The 22,125-nt window shown below is 33.3% G+C and overlaps 10 protein-coding genes and 6 pseudogenes across 16 annotated transcripts, besides 6 other annotated features; 10 read left to right on the top strand and 6 right to left on the bottom strand.

Annotated features, from left to right (window-relative positions):
- Positions 1 to 533: part of a mobile genetic element that runs on past the window's edge.
- On the top strand, positions 77 to 397 carry TVAGG3_0210540 (uncharacterized protein; the record flags this gene model as incomplete). Its single annotated transcript, XM_001291773.1, has 1 exon — positions 77 to 397. The coding sequence occupies one exon, from the start codon at positions 77 to 79 to the stop codon at positions 395 to 397; it is 321 nt and encodes a 106-aa protein (XP_001291774.1).
- Positions 398 to 533: a terminal%2Cinverted (terminal inverted repeat of Maverick-1B transposon ID:TVAGG3_0210530).
- Positions 534 to 598: 65 nt separating this feature from the next.
- Positions 599 to 3,737: a mobile genetic element.
- On the top strand, positions 623 to 1,532 carry TVAGG3_0210520 (MULE transposase domain-containing protein; the record flags this gene model as incomplete). Its single annotated transcript, XM_001291774.2, has 1 exon — positions 623 to 1,532. A coding segment is annotated over one exon (910 nt), but the record flags the coding sequence as incomplete, so codon positions are not given.
- TVAGG3_0210510 (MULE transposase domain-containing protein) lies at positions 1,799 to 2,574 on the top strand (the record flags this gene model as incomplete). Its single annotated transcript, XM_051226637.1, has 1 exon — positions 1,799 to 2,574. A coding segment is annotated over one exon (776 nt), but the record flags the coding sequence as incomplete, so codon positions are not given.
- Positions 3,738 to 3,826: 89 nt separating the features above from the next.
- Positions 3,827 to 3,923: a terminal%2Cinverted (terminal inverted repeat of Maverick-3 transposon ID:TVAGG3_0210280).
- Positions 3,827 to 22,125: part of a mobile genetic element that runs on past the window's edge.
- On the top strand, positions 5,034 to 6,053 carry TVAGG3_0210490 (annotated as a pseudogene). Its single transcript has one exon. A coding segment is annotated over exon 1 (1,020 nt).
- On the top strand, positions 7,240 to 7,832 carry TVAGG3_0210480 (annotated as a pseudogene). The gene has a single exon. A coding segment is annotated over exon 1 (593 nt).
- TVAGG3_0210470 (protein of unknown function, DUF4106 family) lies at positions 7,900 to 9,504 on the top strand (the record flags this gene model as incomplete). The annotated part of the gene is made up of 1 exon (XM_051226636.1): positions 7,900 to 9,504. The coding sequence occupies one exon, from the start codon at positions 7,900 to 7,902 to the stop codon at positions 9,502 to 9,504; it is 1,605 nt and encodes a 534-aa protein (XP_051111622.1).
- TVAGG3_0210460 (protein of unknown function, DUF4106 family) lies at positions 9,877 to 10,331 on the top strand (the record flags this gene model as incomplete). Its single annotated transcript, XM_051226635.1, has 1 exon — positions 9,877 to 10,331. A coding segment is annotated over one exon (455 nt), but the record flags the coding sequence as incomplete, so codon positions are not given.
- On the top strand, positions 10,661 to 11,458 carry TVAGG3_0210450 (uncharacterized protein; the record flags this gene model as incomplete). Its single annotated transcript, XM_051226634.1, has 1 exon — positions 10,661 to 11,458. The coding sequence occupies one exon, from the start codon at positions 10,661 to 10,663 to the stop codon at positions 11,456 to 11,458; it is 798 nt and encodes a 265-aa protein (XP_051111620.1).
- TVAGG3_0210440 lies at positions 11,878 to 12,709 on the top strand (annotated as a pseudogene). Its single transcript has one exon. A coding segment is annotated over exon 1 (832 nt).
- Positions 13,188 to 13,650, bottom strand: TVAGG3_0210430 (annotated as a pseudogene). The gene has a single exon. A coding segment is annotated over exon 1 (463 nt).
- On the top strand, positions 13,687 to 14,329 carry TVAGG3_0210420 (protein of unknown function, DUF4106 family; the record flags this gene model as incomplete). The annotated part of the gene is made up of 1 exon (XM_051226633.1): positions 13,687 to 14,329. A coding segment is annotated over one exon (643 nt), but the record flags the coding sequence as incomplete, so codon positions are not given.
- Positions 15,265 to 15,902, bottom strand: TVAGG3_0210410 (KilA, N-terminal/APSES-type HTH, DNA-binding family; the record flags this gene model as incomplete). Its single annotated transcript, XM_051226632.1, has 1 exon — positions 15,265 to 15,902. A coding segment is annotated over one exon (638 nt), but the record flags the coding sequence as incomplete, so codon positions are not given.
- On the bottom strand, positions 15,991 to 16,374 carry TVAGG3_0210400 (organellar and viral DNA polymerase type B; the record flags this gene model as incomplete). Its single annotated transcript, XM_051226631.1, has 1 exon — positions 15,991 to 16,374. A coding segment is annotated over one exon (384 nt), but the record flags the coding sequence as incomplete, so codon positions are not given.
- TVAGG3_0210390 lies at positions 17,558 to 18,084 on the bottom strand (annotated as a pseudogene). Its single transcript has one exon. A coding segment is annotated over exon 1 (527 nt).
- Positions 18,965 to 19,003: a mobile genetic element.
- TVAGG3_0210370 lies at positions 20,627 to 21,466 on the bottom strand (annotated as a pseudogene). Its single transcript has one exon. A coding segment is annotated over exon 1 (840 nt).
- On the bottom strand, positions 21,594 to 21,761 carry TVAGG3_0210360 (uncharacterized protein; the record flags this gene model as incomplete). Its single annotated transcript, XM_051226630.1, has 1 exon — positions 21,594 to 21,761. One exon carries the CDS (start codon positions 21,759 to 21,761, stop codon positions 21,594 to 21,596), a length of 168 nt encoding a protein of 55 aa, XP_051111616.1.

Raw genomic sequence — 22,125 nt, 5'->3', positions numbered from 1 at the left:
AAATATATTTTTGTGCTATGTTTTCATACGTGTGAGGGTGGTGATATCATTAATTTTTAAGTTTATTTTTATATAAATGACGAAAACTATTGAGATAACAAACTACAACGGTCATGAGTTCAAGAATTTGTTCTTCGTTCCTCGTGAAAATACATTCTATCAGATACGAGGGAGAAAGGGTAAAGTTAGTTTGAGCGTTTATGAAGGAATGAAGAATGGAAAGTTTATACAAGCATACGATACAAACGGTAAACGTGTTTCATTAGCTTTGTCAAAACTTACTAACATTCATTTTGACAGTGATTTTGACCTATATGAAGAAGAAAGTGAGTCAGAAGATTATGAGCTGTTATGTGAAGCACAGCAATGGGAGGAGTTGCAATACTTTTGTAAGTGAGAACGTTTATTTTTACATTAATGAAGTCATTAGTGAAAACGTTAGTGAAGTGAAGTGGTTGGCGGCTTTGTAAATATTTAATGTTAAGTTAGTGTTGTCGTTTGTGTTGTAAAATATACGTTAATGGTTTTGTAAATATTTAAGGTTAAGTGGTGTACGGAGGCGCGCAGTGCCTCAGTACACGACTTAGCCATACTAACTAATTTTGCATCATTTCATTTTTTAATGGGAAAATCATCTATATTTAATCAAAAAAGAGCAAACTTTACAGACGAAAATAAAATATTTATCAGGGAACAATCTGATAAATACCAAAAATCAATATCGAGAGATGAAAAAACGAATATAATCAAACAAGTTCTTCAATATTTTAATATTAAATACGCCGAAAATGAATCTAAAGCTGTCAGAAGATATTTTAGTTATATTGCAGTTAAAAATATTCCCGCAGTTACTGGAAAATATCCTGATACAATTGTTCGCAAAGATATGCTTTATTCGCATGATCATACAAATATTATTAATTCAAATAATATTGAACGTTACTACCGTTGCATCGATCATTCTTGTCAAGCACGTTATTTAGTTAAAATTGAGAACAGTTCAGTTTCCGAAGATTTACAAAAGGAACATATACCCGAATGCAGACAATTTAAAAAGTTACAAAATGAAAAAAATGATCTTCATAAATCAATGACACTGACAGAAATATACAATAAGGCAATGGCAAAATTTTCTGAAGACAACGGCACTTTTCAGCAGATTAAAAAATTTATGACAGAACTTGCTGTTGGTACTGATGAAAACCCATTAATTAAAGATTCATTGGTCAGGGAAGTTTATAATAAGTCCAGAAAAATTTCTGTTGGAGAAAAAATTACAGACGATGAAATTGCTAATTTTTGTTTAATAAATGGCGAGCAGTTTTTCATTGGCCATGATTTTCAAGCAAATTGTGAGACGATGTTTTTTGGTTTTGAGAAGGCAATTCAATTTGCAAAAGAAGCCACAGATTTATTTTGCGATGGAACTTTTAAAATTACACCAAAACATTTTCAAAAAGGACAGATGCTAACAATTATGATTTGTGAACCTTCAACAAATCAATATCTACCACTTTTATTTATATTCATGAAAAACCGCACATTTGAATCTTATAAGAAGGCATTTGAATATATTTTTACTGTCAAGGGTATTCAATTTTCAAAGCTAATTCAAATTCATTGTGATTTTGAAAAGGGAATGATAGAGGCACTTCAACAAATTTTCCCTAAAGTCCGTATAATTGGATGCCTATTTCATTTCAAACAAGCTTTACACAGGAAACTTGTAGCACTTTATACAAAAAATTTCAATACTTTACAAAATTCTTTATTTAAGCTATATTCTATTACTCCATTCATGTCTCATGAAGAATTTGTACTTACAATGCATATAATTAATCAAAATAAAGTTGATTCGATCAAAGATTATATTGATTATTTCAACAAAGTTTGGTTGCCGCACTACAATTTAATATCTCAATATAATAATGCAACTGCAATATTCACTAATGATTGCCTCGAGAGTATGCATTCAGAATTTTCTTCGTTAAAACATCCAAACATTTATGAAGCTATTAAGAAGATATCTCAAATCCAATTAGATAAATATAACGCCATCAAAAATAACCAGAAGATCGAGCGCCATATAAAAACCGTTATCACTGATAGCTACAAAAATTATATTCTTGACTGCTTTCAAAAAGAACTTGAGAAAACAATTTTTTCTATCAAACAATACAACGTAAGTGATCTTTCTTTGGCTCAGAACGAGATTTCTCCATATGGTTCCATAGAATCGAGTTCATTGTTCGAAAATATTCCAGTTCATGATGCAGATATACTCAAATCGATCGATCTAACAGATAAAGATACAATGATCACTAAGTTTATTAATGAAAAAAGAGAAAAAATTATGGCATTATTTAATGAAACATTAAATCATCCAGATTTTAATTCATCCACTCCAATTCAAACTAATTTTGAGCAAGCCGATACAAATCAAGGTTCAGATGCTCCAATTCGCTCCGAAAATTCAAATATTGCAGACTCTACAGATTTAGAACCAGAAAATCAAAACCATCCTTCTACAAATCAAATGTCTAGTAATCTAGAACATAAGCTGGACCTTCTTGATCATATTGAAAAACAATTATCGAAAATGCGCTCGTTATTGGGAATTCTTCCTACTACAAATGCTATTGTTGGGCCGTCAAAACAAGTTTCAGTTAATAGCAAGCAAAATTCTGAAAAAAATAAGAAAAAATCTTCCATAACAACAAAATCAAACAATAAAAAACAAAATTCATCCGACAATCCTCCTAAACGTAAAGCTCCTATTTCGGAAAGGATTCTCAGCGATAATAACTTATATTTTCAAGTTCATCGAAAGAGATCGAAAAGCAAACGTTCCACATCTACAGAGAAAAAGAATTGATATATGAAGTCTAATTCCTTTTATAACTACTATATTTTTATTCTTATGACTAAAAAATAATATATTATTTAACAATTTTCATTTTTTTCTTTTAACAATTTCGTTTTATTTCCATTTATTGTTAAATGATTTTTAGCATACACCTTTCTTTGTTCATCTTCTAAATACAATTTATTTTTTCTTAGATATAATTCTATTCATTCAATTCGATCGTCATTTTTCAGTACATGATCGTAATTTTCAATTATTGATCGCGATTTTTACTTCAGAATTTGTTCGCAATATTGCTTATCAAAATTATATCTCTATTCTCCTCATTTCTGTTTAGTCAATATCATTACACTCCTATTGTCTAATAACATCTATTAATTTTCTTAAAATTAGAAAAAAAATATCAACTTTTAAAAACAGAAACTTAACATCCTTAGGTCAATGGATTTTGATGTGAGATACATTTAATCTGTTTTTCTTTTTTTATTTAAATAATTGAATATTTATAGTTGTTACGGGTCTTACATCATGTAAAACGAATTTTCTTAAAGTAAATTTACTTTTTCTTCAATCTTTCTTACATATTTATTTAAAAAATTATCCAAAAAAGATGTTTTAGAATGAAAAAAAAAAATAGGAAAATCTTCATTTATAGTCTTTCTTAATGTATACGTTTTGATTTTTTTTTTTTTTTTAAAAAATTCAATTTCTAGAAAAATGAGAAAAAATCATTTTCTTCTATTTTTTAGGACGCCATACCCATTGAAATCTCCTCTCAGGACGCCATAAACTATTCAATTATGGTGTAAACTTCTTAAAAATTGAATAGTTTACATCAGGACGCCTTAGGACGCCAACCCTTTACGCGCCCTTTAAAAATAAAAAATAATTGAAATTAAATTCAATTAAAAACTTAATGATTTGCATAGAAAATTGACATTGTTATCATATACTACTTCTAACAAAAAAAAAAAAAAAAAAAAAAGGTAGTGGGGCCTCCAGGCACTTCGTGCCTTCTAGCCCTGAGGATGTTTAGTAATAAATGAAGTTTTTATTCGGAAAAATTGTTAGTCTTCTGGGTCGAAAACATTATATAATGTGTCGCTTTTCACAAATTATATATGTTTTCATGTTTTGTCAAGACTTCTTCGTAAATGTTTTGTCAAGACTTCTTCGTAAATGTTTTGTCAAGACTTCTTCGTAAATGTTTTGTCAAGACTTCTTCGTAAATGTTTTGTCAAGACTTCTTCGTAAATGTTTTGTCAAGACTTCTTCGTAAATGTTTTGTCAAGACTTCATCGTAATGAGTGTAAATGACCAAAAATAATGTTTAGGGTAGAAGGTTAGATCTAAACCTCTTTTCTAACCTCTTTTCTACCCTCTTGAATTTGTCAAGATTTCTTCGTAAATGTTTTGTCAAGACTTCTTCGTAAATGTTTTGTCAAGACTTCTTCATCGTAATGAGTGTAAAGGACCCAAAAATAAAGTTTAGGTGAAGAGGTGAGATCTCACCTGTTTTCTCACCTCTTTTCTCACCTCTTGAATTTTCATGATTTCTTCGTCATAGGCACGGAGATAGGACGGTTATTTTACAAAACTGACAACACTTTGACCGAGTAGTTTTTTGTGCTGAACAAAAAGTGTCATATAAACATCTGTCAAAAACCGCTTTTTAACTTCACTTTAAAAATGCCACGTAAGCTACGTAAGAATATACGTAAGGAAGAGAGCATTGAAACATCCAATAGAAACTGACACCACAACAACAGTTGCAACAACAAATTATGAATGACCCCACTATGTTGCAACAAATGTCAAGCAACCCTATGCTTTTAAACCGAGTTATTGGTGCACAGAGTGGAGGTTTAAGAGCGGCACTTTTAGCGAAAATGGCAGGCTATGGTGGAGCTGCAGATGGAACAGCCTATAACCCTCAAAGTCAAATGAATTTGAGTTCACTCAAAAATCAAATAACAGATGTCAAAAAGTCAAACATAGACATACAGAAACAAATAAGTGAAACGAAAAGAAACTAGAATATGACAGACACACAAAGAAACTAAATGAGTTAAACGTAGAGAAAAAGAAGAAAGAAGAACAACTGAAAGAACTAAGTACAGAGGAATATGCAAAAAAAGTGTCAGAAAAAGCAGCAGAAGTAGCAAAAATGGAACAAGATGTTATAAATTTGAAAAACCATACTACTCAATATAAAGTACTGAAAGATGAAGAAATAAAACAAAAAGCCCTGAAGACATATATGGATAGCGATGAGTATAAAAAAGAAGTTGAAGCAAATGTAAAGCAGAAAAACTTTTACAGTTGCAAAACAAACCGTACAGTATGAAAACTTAGCACAAAAAGTAAAAATTAACGACGCAGCCATGCAAAAGGCAATGAAAAGTGCAGAAATATTAAAAGCTAATAACTGGTTGCCCAAGCCAACGCTAAAGCAGCCCAACTTATAGGGTCAATAAGGACAAAAATACAAGCGGATGAAGACAGTTCAAATGAAGCTTTAATGAATGCTGACTTTAAGAACGCCTTCGAAGCTCTTCATAGTAAGGTGAAACTAGTGAACGACTTCTCATCTGAAAGAAACTGAAGTCTGAAGGTTTCGACAACGAGTTAGAGAAGTAGCACAAAATATGACGAAAATAACAGATGCAGCAACGAGACAGGCAGTTCAAAGTGCCTATGACGCCGTTAGAGCAACTGTTGTGGAAAGTCAAGAAAAAGAGTTACAACAGACCAAAACAGACCTAGTAAATGCTTTCTTAAGAACGAAAAAGTCAGGTAGGACATTATGCTGCAGATGGAACATATGTGCCAGCTGGTGAACTTATATACCAGCTGGTGGAACTTATATACTAGCTAGTGGAACTATATATACCACCAAACCCTCCAAGAGAAGCACCTGCACCAGGACTACCTAAAACATTTACATCGTCACATGGACACAGACACAGGCATGCACCAAAACCAACACAACAACCAACAGTTCAAAATCCAGCACAACAACCAACAGTTCAAAACACTGCACCACAACCAACAGTTCAAAACACTACACCACAACCAACAGTTCAAAACACTACACCACAACCAACAGTTCAAAACACTACACCACAACCAACAGTTCAAAACACTGCACCACAACAACCACAAACAGAGCAAGGACATAAAAGAAGTAGAGAACAAGGAAACCAAGAATTCTTAAAAATGCTTAAGGAAAATTATGGTTACCCAGATACTCTTGACTTTAGTGACAGATATAAAGAAGCTATTAGAAAGTTCAAGGAAGGAAATACTGACCCGAACCTATTTAGCTTTATGGTTCAGCACCAAATGGGATATAATTTCAAACCTGGAAAATACAAGCTCGCTAAGGGATATGATTTAATAGCATATCATCCAAATGACATGACTGAATTTACTCCAAGATATTTGGTGTCAGAGCTAAACGATAATTCAACTCTCTTCATGAAACGCGTAAAAAATAGAGACGGAACGAAAGAAGAAAGGTTTATGAGTCCGGATGACTTAGATAGGGAACTTTTTAAAAACGGTCTCGGAATATATGAAATGCCAGCAGATGAGGTACAAGAAACTCCACAGGAAGAAGTTCAGATACAACCAGACATGGAAGAAATAGTTCAGCAACAACAGCTAGAAGAGCCTGAAAAAACGAACAAGTCCCTCCTTTGGAAACTAACTTCACAGAACTAGATGAAGATTTGGAACAGCCGAAAAATCTTGACCCTCAACAAGTGTATGCGGGAATATGGAATCTTTCCAAGAGTCTAAGAAAAATTCAGCTGACATAGTAGAAGAATATCGAAAAATGTTCGCCGACATACAAAAGACTCCAACATCAGATGAAAATATCCAGCATAGAATGGAAGTACTGAAAGATAATGTACACAAATACAACAATCCTTTTTACTTACGAGCATATAACGTTCAATCTTTGGATGAACTCGGTGAAAAAAAAAGGTTAAATTTCAACAAAACATATAGAAATGAAACATTGTTTAAAGTTCATTCAGAACCTAGCCAATATGGAAACAAACCTACTTTTGTTTCTGCAGACGATGGAACTACAATGAGATGGGGTCATAAAGCTAATCCGGATAGGTGGTTCATAAACTTACAACCACAATTCCAAGAAGTTGTAGACGCAATGGAAGTGAATGGTGAACCAGATATAGCTGGTATTTTCAGCGCGGCTTTAATGCCATTGAAAGATATGAAAGATGCAGATATTTTGGACCAGTATGAAATGAACATGGCTGATGGAAATATAACACCTGACGTTCTAGAACATTTATCTCAAAGAACTACACAGAACCATAGAGATGGTATATTTGGTGAAGAGTTTAGAAAGAAAGTTAGGGAGAGAGAAGGAAGAGAACCTATTGTACATGACCTTGCAAACGAAAGTTTGCAAAATGTCATAAAAACTTACTTTGCAGACAATGAACCGAGAAGGGATGAATATTTAAGAAAACTCAAATGGACAGTACCAAATGAAATGTTAGTATTGAAAAACATGTTCCTTGACAAAATAAAACCAACTACAGAAATAAATGACGCAAGACTGAAACATTGGGTAAAAGCTTTCCCATTCACAAAAGATATTATTGGTAACATGGAAAGAAAACCAGAATGGCTACAAAAACATATATTTGGAAACGAGCTTATTCCATATGGACAAGCTATATTTGAAGAGCTTGAACCGGAAACTCAGGAAAGAGTCATGCAAACAATAAGCGAAGACTCAAATACAAACTATGACAAAATCTTTCTAGGATATAGGTTACCTGAGATGGGCGACCAGAGCCCAAAGGCAAAAAGGACATGGGAAATTTACAACATACTAGGTGAACATGAGGCAAAGATGCAACAACTTGAAGCAGAGGGCAAGTTACCAAAAGCGACACCAAAGAAGAAGAGTAGAACAAAGTAAAGCTTGGTCCGAGTGGGTTCTATTATGATATATAAATCCAACTATTCTATATTTTTACCCATATGAAATGTACGCCGCTCAGAATATAACGCCAACAGTTTTGGATGCCATGAACGGAAATGTTTCCGAATGGTATAACGAATGCGACAATGCCATTAGAAGGTCAGAAATAGTTCCTGGAACTTACGAATATACAACTGCTGTTTCTTATGGAAACGTAGGTGAGTTTGGAGAAGGTTCTTCAACAACAGTAGATATTGCTTGCGACAGGTTTCATATTATTTCTATTGACAACTCATTCTTATACGTGGAACAAGACATTGAAATAAAACCTTCTGCCAAGTTGTCTGACAAGAAAGGTTGCAATGGAATTTTCTATGTCGGATACCAATATGCTCCAGAAGTTTTCATGGGATATAAGATATATTCTAACTCTGACTTAGTTCAAACAGTAACATGGGCAAACTATGAATGGTTCGCTTTGAGAAACTCAGTACAACCACAAGCTAGAGAACAAACAGACCAGTATGCAAATATTGAGAAAATAAGAAGACTTGACCCTAACGTTCCAGGAGTTTATGTTAACCTTTCTGGTTCAGATGGAACTGCTGCCACTAAAGTAAAACTGAAACTTAGAGTTCCTTTGTCATCTTTCCTCATCTTCAGGTTTTTAAGATACTTGCCAAACTGGGCAGGAAAAATTTCTATCGAACTTACTCCAAGCAAAAATAACTTAGTCATTGCACCAACACAAGACCCATTCAGCATTACTGTAGCTGGAACTGGTGGAGCCAAGTTCTGTGACTTTTGCAAAGACAAAGTTGACTTAGACTTTGGTTTCTCAAACTTCAACAATGAAGTAAACTATTATTTCAATGCTGCTGGAACTGCTTGGGACCCAGTTAAGTTCACATGCGAAAAATTTGAATGCAAGAGAATAGAAAGCAGACTTGCAGTCTATATGTTGGACCCAGATATTTCAAATGCTTTAGCTGCCAAATATATTGCAGTTCCACTTATGTTCCCTATACACCAAATATCTGTCAAAGACTTTGCAGGTGAAGTTGGAAACCAAAGTGCTGACCCAGGTGCAAGAACAGATATTGCTTTAACAACTGCAATGAAACATGCAGATACTATGTTTGTACTGTTCAGACGAACTATAAATGACTATTCTTGTTTCTACAACCCCGGTATTAAATATCATATAAACATAGATGGCAAATATTATCCAAGAGAAGAATATTCTACAGTTGAGGATATGAGGTCATACAACTTGACATTAGATGCTATGAACTTTAACAACAACTTCACAACAACCATTAACCCTGAAATGCAAAGTTCTATTATGCCATATGTGAAAGTATGGACTCATACAGGAGGTCAAAAAACTCAATATACAAATGGAGACCGTTCAAACTTTTGGCTTGGCATTCCATTTGCTGACTCAGAAGACTTTATGGGTGGTATTTCAACTGTTGGTACTGTACAAATACAATATACTGGTGACAGAGACGGTCCAGATGAACTGAGAGCAAAGAAGTTTACAAAACCAATAGCACTTTTCACGGAAGATGCTCTTTTGAAGATTCGTTCGATGAAACCTGCTGGGGCTCCTCAGATTGGCATAACGACAGCTTCCATCGAGCAGATTTTGGCAGCAGGTCAGTAAGTTGTTCTTGAACTGACTTCTCTCCGTCAAATATTGACAGTACGCCAGTTTTGACATAATATTGTAAGATAAACTTACCTTTAGAAATATCTGTAAGTTTTGTTATATTTTTGTCTGCTTCAAGAACTTTCACCATTTCAGTTATACCAACTTTCTTTGCTTTATGAAATATTTTGGTTCAGCAAATATTGCTATTCTATAACATTTACCATTGTTTGTATAAAGAACTATTCTGTCAATGTATTTGTATTGTTTGTGTGTGTAAACTTTGTTCTGCTTCAATTCGAAGAGATACTCGAATACGTCCATCTTTTTATTCTAAGTAAAATGTCATTTCCGAAAAATAGAAGCGTAAGTGTTTCAAAAGGTTTAATGGCGGTGGCAGATGTGAAGTTAAATTCACCAACTCAAACAAACAGTCAAAGTGTTGTTGTCAATGTCAAAGACAGAGATGTTGAAGTGGGGAAACCATACGAAGACGAAGATGGTATAACAATTGTTCCTGTAAAAGAACAACCAACATATCCTGAAGTTAGCAGAGACTTAAGTTCTGTTGCAGATATTCGAAACGACTACCAACAACTGAAAGACAAACTTCAAACTCAGGAGAAGATTTGTCAAGCTTTAAGTATAATGTTAAACTTGGTCGAACACAACCCTGTAAAAGTGAACTCATATGTCATTGCACCTCATGAAGTCTTGAAAGAACTATTGAAACTTTTGACAGAGGCAGACGATATAAACATCAAAGAAATAGAACCCGACATTAGTTGCTGTGGTGTTTCATATAATGTCATTGACAAGATATACGTTATGAAAGGAGGTGAAACGTTGAACTTAAAGTATAGTTTCCCAGACGTCATAAAAATATTTGACGACCACAACATTTCATTAAAATTTATTTGCTAAGTAAAAATGTCAAAACTTCTTGAAAGATGTTTGAAGAAAAATAATATAGACTTTATTTCATGTAAAGGACTTTACACACTTTTGAACGATATGAAAGACCCTGTTTTGTTTGTTCGTGTAGACAAAGGAAAGTTCTATGTCTTTACAAAATATTTGAACTTCTTAGACAGAGAACTTCAAGAAACGCCATGTGAAAGTTTAGATGAAGTTCTTCTCCACTTTCAGAAAAACTTTTAAATATATATAAATGGCAGAAGATATAATGGTTTATACTATTACGACTAAAAACCCTGAGTCATATAATTCTATAACAACAAACTTACAAAGTCCTCAAGGACGATATTGTAAACTAACCTTAAACACAATGACGACTAAAGCCTGTTTTGCTCTTTTGACACCAGAAGACTTTATTGTTGTGAATGGTAAAAAATACTCCTTTGAAGATACTTACTCAGATATACCACCAACAGGTTTTGTTGACTTATTTAATACTTTAAGGACGGGTGTAACATGTGCTGCAACTAGAGCAGGTTTCATTATGTTTGGATGTCCGACTGAGTTTACTATAAACAATATGAGCTATAATACAAAACTTATTTCTGGTTTTTACTACCAACAGTTTCCTATAACAGGAAAAGGTGTCATACAAGGAATGTCTATTCCATTGACATTAAGCACACCAATCTTATATATTGTTTCAAACTTAGGTTCAAAGTGTTATTCGAATGTCGACAGAAACTATTATGACCAAAAGATACTTATGCGTATAAACAATACTTTCTCTGCTGGTTTGCCTATTGTTCATTCGAATGCAGAATTTTCAACCTTAGTGAACTCAAACACTTTGGCAAGTATAACGTTGACATTAGTTGACGCAAACTTTGTTCCTGTAAAACTTTTATGTCCTATGTATTTGTCAATGACGGCAGAAAGTTTCGAATTGGAAGATGCAACTGGTGAAAGTATTGTATTACAAGAACAACTTCAACAACAAATAGCTCAAGAACAACAAATGCAACAAATGGAACAACAAAGTCAAGAATAAAAAAAATATTTTTTTTATTTTTATAAAAATGTACAGAATAGATGTTTCAGATTTTTATGACTTCCAAGCATTCAGAAATATGTGTCCATTTCGAGACTATAACAAAGCAGTCGAGAATTTGAAACGTTTAGTCATTTATGTCGACTCTGCCCCAGAATGTTATGTCATGAAAGAATGGGATGTTGTCTTTAACAAACCAAGAGCAACAATAGTGTCTGAACAAGAATGTAGACAGAAACTTAAGAAAATAAAAGTCGTACAAGTTGGCATGAAGATGTTAGATGCTTGGGATATCTTATTGTCAAAGTTAGAAGATTTTTCAGTTCGAGGTATAAAGTTCTATACACCTTCTCCAAACTTCTATTCTATCTTCACTGGATATAAATACGAACAAGTAGAATGGAAAGAAAATATTATAGAAGCTTGGTTAGACCATGTCAAAGAAATTATATGCAATGGAAACGAAAGAGTCTATGAGTATATCTTATGTTGGTTTGCAAACATCTTACAACATCCAAGTGCTAAAAATGAAACTGCTCTCATTATAATTGGAAAACAAGGAACAGGTAAGAACACATTCTTTACAGATATCTTATGCAAACTATTAGAGGGCTATTCGAACCCGAATATGACAAACTTAGAAAACATCTGTGGCAAGTTTAACTCCTCAATAGAGAATATGAAACTTATAGTTTGCAATGAACTTCAAAGTATAGATACAACAAAAGTTTTGAACTCAGATGCTTTGAAGAGTCTTATAACAGACAAAGTTGGAGTTGTTGAAAGAAAGTATAAAGACCAAAGAGTTTGTGAAAATGTTGCAAACTTCATTATGGTTTCAAACAATGTTGTTCCGATGAAGTTAGAAAGTTCTGACAGAAGATATGTAGTTGTCAGAACGTCAGATTCTCATATGCAAGATACAGAATATTTTGACGACTTAGCAGAAACTTTGACATCTGACTTTTACAACCACTTGTTCTCATATTTTATGACATTAGATATTTCAAAGTTCAATCCAAGACAAATTCCACATACCGAAGAGAGACAAACATTGTTAGAAGCAAACAAGAGTGTATATGAACTGTTCATAGATGAAACTGACTTTGAGTGTTTAGATGAAAGGTCATTGTACGATTCGTATAAACAATATTGTCAAGAATATGGTTATATGGCAGCTTCTAAACGAACATTCTTGGCAAATGTCAAAAGTCTTTTAGATGTTCAGAATGGTGTATATACAAAGAAAAATTTTTCTGAGTAAATTTAAAAAAAAATTTTTTTTATCCGATAGAAAAGATGGCAAAATTCATCTCAGTAAATAAGTACATGACAGAGTCAAAGATAAGTTAGCTCCATTCACATATTTGAATGTTTACTTCTACATTTTGAAAAGTCTACATTTGACAAAATTTGGAACATTGCACCAGTTAAGTTTGCTGTTGTTAGAAAAAGTGGTGCAATTTGAAGACTTATACATTGAGGTATGTTGACAGTCAAAGAAAATTTTGACAGAAAGTTCTCAAACTCGAAGAAGGTAAAGCATACAAACTTGTTATACCTTATGAACCAAAGAAAGCAGACGACTATGAATATTATGAGTCTAAGATAGTTGAAGTTCAAGGTAAATTGGGTAAAAAGATTTTAGAGTCTAAGCCAGTGTTTGCCCCTAAAGAGGAAGAGAACATTGACATTGACCCAGAAATGTTCTAAAAATAAAATTTTATTTTTACATGTCAAATTTCTTTTTCTCTGGAACTGGTTCAGGTTCTTTCTTCTTCTTCTTCTACTTTCTTTTCTTTCTTTTCTCTCTTTTCTCTCTTCTTCTTCTCTGGTGGAGTTATGTCAAATTTGGCACAACCATATTTATGTAAAAGTTCTTTGTCCTTTAATAGCTCATCTATTCTGTTTTCTATTTCATCTTCAAGAACAGCGCATGTGTCTTCTTTGCATTCTAAGAACTTTTGTTGGACTTCATCTTTCCAATCGGTGTCATCTCTGTCAACAAGTCTGTCATTGACAAATTTTAAGACTGCTCTTTGTAATGTTTTATGGTTCTTGTCATATTCCCAGAAACAGAACTTTAGAACAAACTCACCTTTCTTGTTTACACTATGTAAGATTTTATGGTCGACAGATGTTTTGCTGTCGAAAAGCTTGTCTCGAATATAGATAGCGAAATCGCTAGACATTTTCTAAAAGATAAAAATTTTAATTTTTCTAAAAATATGTTAGAAAAAAAGTTTGCTGACATTGACAAGAAATTTGAGAATGTTTTAAATAAGAACAAGAGAAAGTTAGAAAATGCTCAGATAAAGCCTATACATGACAAGTTCTTATTTGCTCAGAATGGTATAACAGGTCTAATTGCACCACCTGGGTCGGGTAAGACTTTCACTTATCTTAAAATGGCTGCACAACAACAAGAACTAGATGAGAAGAACCCATTTTATGAGTTAGTTGTCATTTGTAGTACTTCTGGTCAATTTGACCAAACCGTCAATTCGTTCAAAGATATTATAAAGAAGTCTAAGTTAGTATGTATAAAAGACTCTGAGTTGTTAGATTGGATAAAGAAGTACCAAAGAAGAGTTTTGAAGTATAATGCTATAAATGAGTATATAAATTCTAAGTTTAAAGACCCAAATGAGGAAATGCAGAGAATATTAGAGAAGAAACACTTCAGAAACAAACAGAAAGAGATAGAATACATTTCGAAGAAATTGCAATCTTACGATTGGAAGACATACCCTCATAGGTGTCTTCTTATCTTAGATGACTTTGCTTCTCATCCTTTGCTTAAGAATAGAGAACAAGATATGTGTCGAATTCTTAAGAAGCTCAGACACTTTAACATTTCAGTTGTCATTTGTGTACAGACAGCAAAGAGTTTAAGTAAGGATGTTAAAAGAATACTTACTGACATTATACTTTTCCCTGGATTGTCCGAAGACGATTTCATGGAACTTATGAAAGAGTCCATGGCAGGTAAGTTTGACAGACATGAACTATGGGAGAAGTACAAAGTCATACAAGACCCTCATACTTCTTTCAGAATTCATATCTACGCAAACAAAGTTCAAATTGTAAAAAGTCAAGCTTGAAAAATGTAAGTGTTTAGTCTTAGTAAGTCTGTTGTGGTGCTGGGGCTGTCGGTTCTTCTGGCTTTGGAAGGCATTCAGGAAGAGGAACGTCAGTCATCCGTTTGTGTCCTGTCGGAAGGAAGAACTTTTCCAGTTGTCGGGAAAAACTTTTCCTGTCGGAAGGGAAAATATTTTTCTGTCGGATGGAAAAATTTTTCCTGTCGGATGGAAAATTTTTTTCTGAAGTTCGACCAAAAAGTTCTCAATTTTCGAAAATTTGAATGGTTTACGGACGGACAACTGGAAAATTTTTTCTTGTCGGATGGAAAATTTTTTCTTGTCGGATGGAAAATTTTTTTCCAGTTGTCGGGAAAATTTTTTCCAGTTGTCGGAAGGAAAAACTTTTTCTTGTCGTCGGGAAAATATTTTTCTGTCGGATGGAAGGACTCGGAATGCCAGAAGGATTTGACGAGGCAATTTACATTATAGAGCTACCTGAGCCATCTGAAGTCAAGCGTAAAAATAAAGAGTGCAATTTACTCTACTTGTTTGAAGTTGTCAAAATACTCTGTTATTTTTTCCTTTAACAATGGCAAATCTTCTTTGAAGGTAAGTATTGTACAACCTTTCATATCATAGTGTGTTTGAGGTAACGTATCTTGAACTATTTGTTTCACATCTTCATTCGGTGTCATTGAAATCGGTAAGTTTTCGCGATAGAACCAATTTCTGTCAGATTTGTAAATCTTAGCAAGGTCGTAAAAGCTTTTGTTGTTTCTTCTGACTAAATGCAACATAACCATATCTTTATCTTCTTCATTTTCCATCTCTTCAGTATAAATCATATACTTATAGTTCTTTTCCTTTCCTTTTGGTACCGAACGTGGTATTCTTTTCTGAATGCTTTTGTCTTTTGCTTCAATGACTTCATCTTTTGCTTGAAGTTTCTTTTCCATCTCTTCACGTTCTTGTCTATGAATTTCATCTAACATCATGAAAATATAACAAGCATAACGAGGTGAAGCCCACATTGCTACGGCATTTACTAAAAGTCTATGAACATACCAACCTCTTAAATTTATTGGCAAATTTTTACGATTTTCATGTGTTTTATGCAAGGCCGAGAATTCTCGGTCTAGAGAAATTTCACTCAAAAGTTCTTGTGTGCTTCGGTTTTTGAACCAATCGTCTGCGTGTTTGGTATCTGGAGCAAAACATGCAGTCAAAATACTTTGCATTTGGTACATATCGTCTTTGACCGAACGAATGAGACGGAGTTGTTTGTTAAACTGTATGTACTCGTATTCTTCATTTATAGCTTCATGGACTATAACTGTTGTTGTGTTCTCTGTTGTTGACATATCTGTCTTTACATACAAAATAAAAAAATAAATAAAAATAAAACTAACTTTATTTTCTGACTTTCACAAAAGACCAAAAATAAACGCTTTACATGTATTTTTCAGCAACTTCGTCAAATAATTTTATAGCTTTATCTATCTCATCTACTTCAAACGTTTCTTTACCTTTCGTGGGAGCACCATACATTTTCTCAAACTTTTCAAGTAGTTCTGTTTCAGCAGCTCTCATATCGTTAACAAACACAACCTTGACTCTATTGACTATACTGTCATATCTTTGAGTTATATTATATGTTCTTCCTATCTTATATCTCTTTGTATTGAAGTCCTTCGGTTTCTGAACGATGTAAAGTAAGCCTTCACTGCAACGTTCTGAGTCGAATGAACCATATGTTATGAAGTTATATCCAACAACTGGGTCAATCCATAACAAAACTATTGGTATAAGACTTTTGTCGATGAGATATGCTGTAGTTCCACAGAATCTTACCGATATCATAAGCTCAGGATTTCTTGTCAAAATTTTCTGAGTAGAAGCAATTCCAACCCAATGGGATGTTTTCTTTCCAGATGGAGATATAATGTCTGACAAAGAATATTTGTTGTATTTCTTTGAGTATCTTACGTTTAAATCACCAATTCTAACCAATTTAGTGTTATTGTCTATCTTTTTAACTGTTTCAAACTCAATGTTTGTCATTTCTGTTCTTACATACAAAATAAAAAAAAATAAAAAAATAAAACTAACTTTATTTTTTCTATCTTAAGGAAACTCATGATTTTCATAGAGTTTTATGCAAGACCAGGTTTTTTTCCCTGGTCGCTGTTCTTCACGATTTTCATGTGTTTTAGGCAAGGCCGGTAAAATCCGGTCTAGAGAAATTTCACGATTTTCATGAGTTTTAGGCGACTAAGTTTTTTTTCCCTGGTCGCTGTTCTTCACGATTTTCATGTGTTTTAGGCAAGGCCGGTAAAATCCGGTCTAGAGAAATTTCACGATTTTCGTACGGAATCTCTTCTCTCGGTTTTTCCGAGGGAAGCAAGCATATGCCATTTTACTCAGATTTTTGGTCATTTTTCAGCAAAAATAATGTTTAGGGTAGAAGGTTAGATCTAACCTCCTTTCTACCCTCTTTTCTCACCTCATGAATTTTCATGATTTCATCGAAACTAAACGTAAATGTTTTGTCAAGACTTCTTCGTAAATGTTTTGTCAAGACTTCTTCATCGTACATTCTTTGTCATGATTTCATCGAAACTAAACGTAAATGTTTTGTCAAACATGAACATACATGTTTTGTCAAGACTTCTTCGTATATGTTTTTGTCAAGACTTCTTCGTATATGTTTTGTCAAACATGAACATACATGTTTTGTCAAGACTTCTTCGTAATGAGCGTAAATCAGACAAAAATAATGTTTAGGGTAGAAGGTTAGATCTAACCTCTTTTCTAACCTCTTTTCTACCCCAGTTATTTTATAAGCGTTTTACATGGTAAACGTTATTTTTTAAATTTTGTGAAAACTCAACGGTTTGACACAAGCCCTAAAAATTATTTTACTCAGAATTTTGTTGCTGAATTCAGCAAAAATATATTTTAGGTGAAGAGGTGAGATCTCACCCGTTTTCTCACCTGTTTTTTCACCTCAGTTATTTTATAAGCGTTTTACATGAATTGTACGATGTATATTTGAAATCCTAAACAGTTTTGTAGCTTCTATTTCTTCTGTCAGTATGTCAAAAGTTTTAACTATGCCGAAAGTTTCTTTATACTTCTTCTTGACGTCAGACAGAAGGAAATCGTCAGCAGTTGGATAGTTTTTGTTCAGAAATTCTAACATATCCATTTTATCTTCTGCTGGTTTTTCTGCTTCTTTCTTTAAGTCTGCATAGTCGTTTCTCATACGTTCTATCTCTTTGACGGAGTAGTTATATTTCCTAATTGCTGCTTTACATTTAGAACATTGCGGGTTCATTTTTGCGTTATATTCTGAAACCTTACCTGCTAAAACAACTAAGGCGTCAATGGTTTTCTTCATCTCAAACATAGCGGGTCTTATTTGTTCGTTCCATACCTTACCTCTTCTATCTTTATCTCTTATCTGCCAAACACATTCAGCAACTAACGAAACAAAGTTGTCGTAGGTCTTAAACTCCCGGGTTTTGTAAAGGTCAGAAACATTCTTATATACCATGTCGCAATCTTTGTCCATAACCTTATGGTTGCAATGAAATCCTAGAAACTCATAGTTTACCTTTCGTATGAACTTCTTTATTTCTACTGAGTCAGTTGCTTTGACTTCAATTTCGTCAAATTCAGGAATGGTTAGTTTTTGTTGTTGGATTTCAGGCAATTTGGGTAAATGGTCGATGAGGTCCTGCATTTCATAAAGATACTGTTCTTTGTTTCATTCCTGTGCGGTACAGTCTAAATTAGATGTTAAAAGTTCTTGCTTATCTTCTGGATTTCTGTTTCAAAAGTATATGAAGAAGGAATGAAGCTTTTCATTTCTACTAACATTGAAGTTGGGTTTCATAACTAACGAGTTTGGTGCTGTTGTTGCTAACATGTTCTTACATATAAATAAAAAAAATATATTTTTTTAAAAAAACTAACTTTATTTTTTATTTCGGGAAAATTCATGAAAATTCAAGAGGTAGAAATGAGGGTAGAAAAAGAGGTTAGATCTAACCTTCTACCCTAAATTATATTTTTTGCTGAATTCATGATTTTGGTTGAAAGAATACGGTGGAGCCAAAAGTGGCTCGACCTCAAAACAAGCATTTTGTGAAGAATAATACAAAATTCAACGGGTGAGAAAAGAGGTGAGAAAACAGGTGAGATCTCACCTTCTACCCTAAACATTATTTTTGTGCTATGTTTCTGTATAAAATTCATGACAAAATTCAAGAGGTGAAAAAAGAGGTGAAAAACAGGTGAGATCTCACTCTTACCTAAATTATATTTTTCAATACTTTTTCAGCACTTTTCCGTAGTTATATATGAAAGACAATTCGAGATAAAAGTCATAGTACAATGGAATAATATGTTGGAGTGTGGTAGAATTTACGAAAAAGTGACACTAGAAAAAGTGACACTTAACCTTAAATTACCAAACACTATTTTTTGATTGTATTTTGTTATTTATATATTTATATATATTATATATGTATATATATTAGCATATATTTATATATATATATTTATATATGTATATATTTATATATGTATATATTATATATGTATATATTTATATATGCATATATTTATATATGTATATATTTATATATGTATATATTTATATATGTATATATTTATATATGTATATATTTATATATGTATATATTATATATGTATATTTATATATGTATATATTTATATATGTATATATTTATATATGTATATATTTATATATGTATATATTTATATATGTATATATTTATATATGTATATATTTATTAGAAACTGCTTCATGCTGCATTGAGTATTGTTGAATAATTTGAAGTAGTGGTTTTTGAAATCAGCACCCCTATGAGAGCGCTGGCGACCGAAACACCACTAGTAAGATTGTGTATTAGAAACTGCTTCATGCTGTGTTGAGTAAGCTTCGATGTCTTTGTAGGATAGCTTTCTGAGAGCGAAACAAGATAGTGTTGAAAAAAATTTTGAAAATCTGAGAGACTGTGCAAGAGCCAACGACCAAAACACTACCAGTAAGATACAGCAGTAGTAGCTGCTTCATGCTGCATTGAGTATTGTTGAATAATTTGAAGTAGTGGTTTTTGAAATCAGCACCCCTATGAGAGCGCTGGCGACCGAAACACCACTAGTAAGATTGTGTATTAGAACTGCTTCATGCTGTGTTGAGTAAGCTTCGATGTCTTTGTAGGATAGCTTTCTGAGAGCGAAACAAGATAGTGTTTGAAAAAAAAATTTTGAAAATCTGAGAGACTGTGCAAGAGCCAACGACCAAAACACTACCAGTAAGATACAGCAGTAGTAGCTGCTTCATGCTGCATTGAGTATTGTTGAATAATTTGAAGTAGTGGTTTTTGAAATCAGCACCCCTATGAGAGCGCTGGCGACCGAAACACACTAGTAAGATTGTGTATTAGAAACTGCTTCATGCTGTGTTGAGTAAGCTTCGATGTCTTTGTAGGATAGCTTTCTGAGAGCGAAACAAGATAGTGTTGAAAAAAAAATTTTGAAAATCTGAGAGACTGTGCAAGAGCCAACGACCAAAACACTACCAGTAAGATACAGCAGTAGTAGCTGCTTCATGCTGCATTGAGTATTGTTGAATAATTTGAAGTAGTGGTTTTTTGAAATCAGCACCCCTATGAGAGCGCTGGCGACCGAAACACCCTAGTAAGATTGTGTATTAGAAACTGCTTCATGCTGTGTTGAGTAAGCTTCGATATCTTTATCAGACCACCTTTAAATTAACCACTCACATTCTCACTGTGGTCCATCTAAAATTTGTAAACTTTATGACATAAATTATATTATATGCAGGATCCCACCTATTACTTAATCTTTTTGGAATAAATGTTTTATAATATTTATCGATTGATTGTAATTTTTTGTATAAAAAAGTTTTTTATTTATATTAAAAATATATTCGGTTAATGATATTATCTTATAATTTGTAAATAAATCTAGTAATAAAATAACTTTAATAGTTGGTGTCACTTTTTCGAAAATTCTGGTTTTTCCTACTTTTTCAGCACTTTTCCGTAGTTATATATGAAAGACAATTCGAGATAAAAGTCATAGTACAATGGAATAATATGTTGCACACCATTTGTTGTGAACCAAACTTGAAAGTCAGAGAAACTGTTACTAGGTGGTTCGTAGAATTTAGAAGCAAAGTCATAAAAGTCCTTACCAATACATAGAAAACTATTGTTGCTTGAACTGAAACTTGCATGACACATAACATTTTGAGGGTCAAACACGTTTCTATAAACTGTCAAATCTGCTGGTGGAAGTATAAATTGAAATGGACCATCTGGTGGTAATGGTTCGTTCTGGTTTAGTAACCGAAGAAATTGTGCCCAAGAACGTTTGTCTACTTCCCAAAATAAAACTCTGTATCTCTTGGAGGGTTAATTTCAATCTTTTGAAATGAAACGGTGGAGTTCATCTTGTCATATTCTAGTTTCAGATAGTATGTTCCATTTAGTAAAGAGTCGTATTTTTCTTGAAATTCCCAATAATATTTGTTCATTTGAGTTTGAAAGTCATTTAGAGTTTTCTCAAGACTTTCGTCTGAACGAACTGTAAAGATTCTCATTTCGTCAAATTTGTCTATTAGACCACCAGAACCTTTATACTGCCCATGAAAATATACTACGAACATAAATGCGTTAGTTCTATTTGAAAACAAAACTCTTCTAAATCCTATTGCCTTTGCATCTGAAGGACTTTGAAGCCAACGAATTGGATAGTCAAACCTGTATGTTCGGGATGAAATTTCTTCATCTGATATTGTCCTACCAGCATTTGTAAAGATATAGTCTAACGGTTTTGTATCTGCTACTTTTGTTCTTTGTTTTTCAACCTGAAGCATTTAATATATGTAAAAATATATTGTTTTAAAATAGTATGCCATTTCATATTTCTCATCTAACAAACAAGTTTCCCAACGGTCGTCTCCAACAAACTCAGCGTACATTTCAAATAAATTTTTACTTCATGCAATGTTTTATTTCTGTGCCGTCTTCAAGTATGCCCCAGTACTTACGCTTGGAGAGGACATGAACTTCAGAAAATACCTTATCTAGCTTAAAACAGCCCATCTTTTCACCGACCATTCCCATTTCAATGAGTTTGTTGTACCCTTCTTCGTTCGTCATGAGTGCGTCAATGTTCTCATAGTAAACCTTCACTTTGGATTTGACTTCGGAGAAGAATTTGTTGTAGTTGTCAAGGACTGCCTTTGCGAACTGAGGGTAAGACCAATGTCAGACTTATTTATGAACGGGAAGTATCCAGCATGTTGTCTGACTGCTTGAGGGTTAGGTTGGTACCATTCGAACTTGACACTTGCAATTCCTTCAATTGCATTCAAAATGTCTGAGTCGGAGTCAAACATTTGTTCTCTCTTTGTAGTCTTGAAAGCGTCAAGAAGTTTTGCAGCTGTTGTGACATTGCCATTTGCATAGTAAATGTGACCATCCAAATCCGTTATGGTCAATCTGAGATTGTATCCTTTCTTAT

Source organism: Trichomonas vaginalis, chromosome IV, assembly GCF_026262505.1.
Source record: "Trichomonas vaginalis G3 chromosome IV, whole genome shotgun sequence".
In the NCBI taxonomy this organism is placed as follows: domain Eukaryota; phylum Parabasalia; order Trichomonadida; family Trichomonadidae; genus Trichomonas; species Trichomonas vaginalis.
The sequence above is the reverse complement of the archived record's forward strand: the minus strand, read 5'-3'. Positions and strand labels throughout refer to the sequence as shown.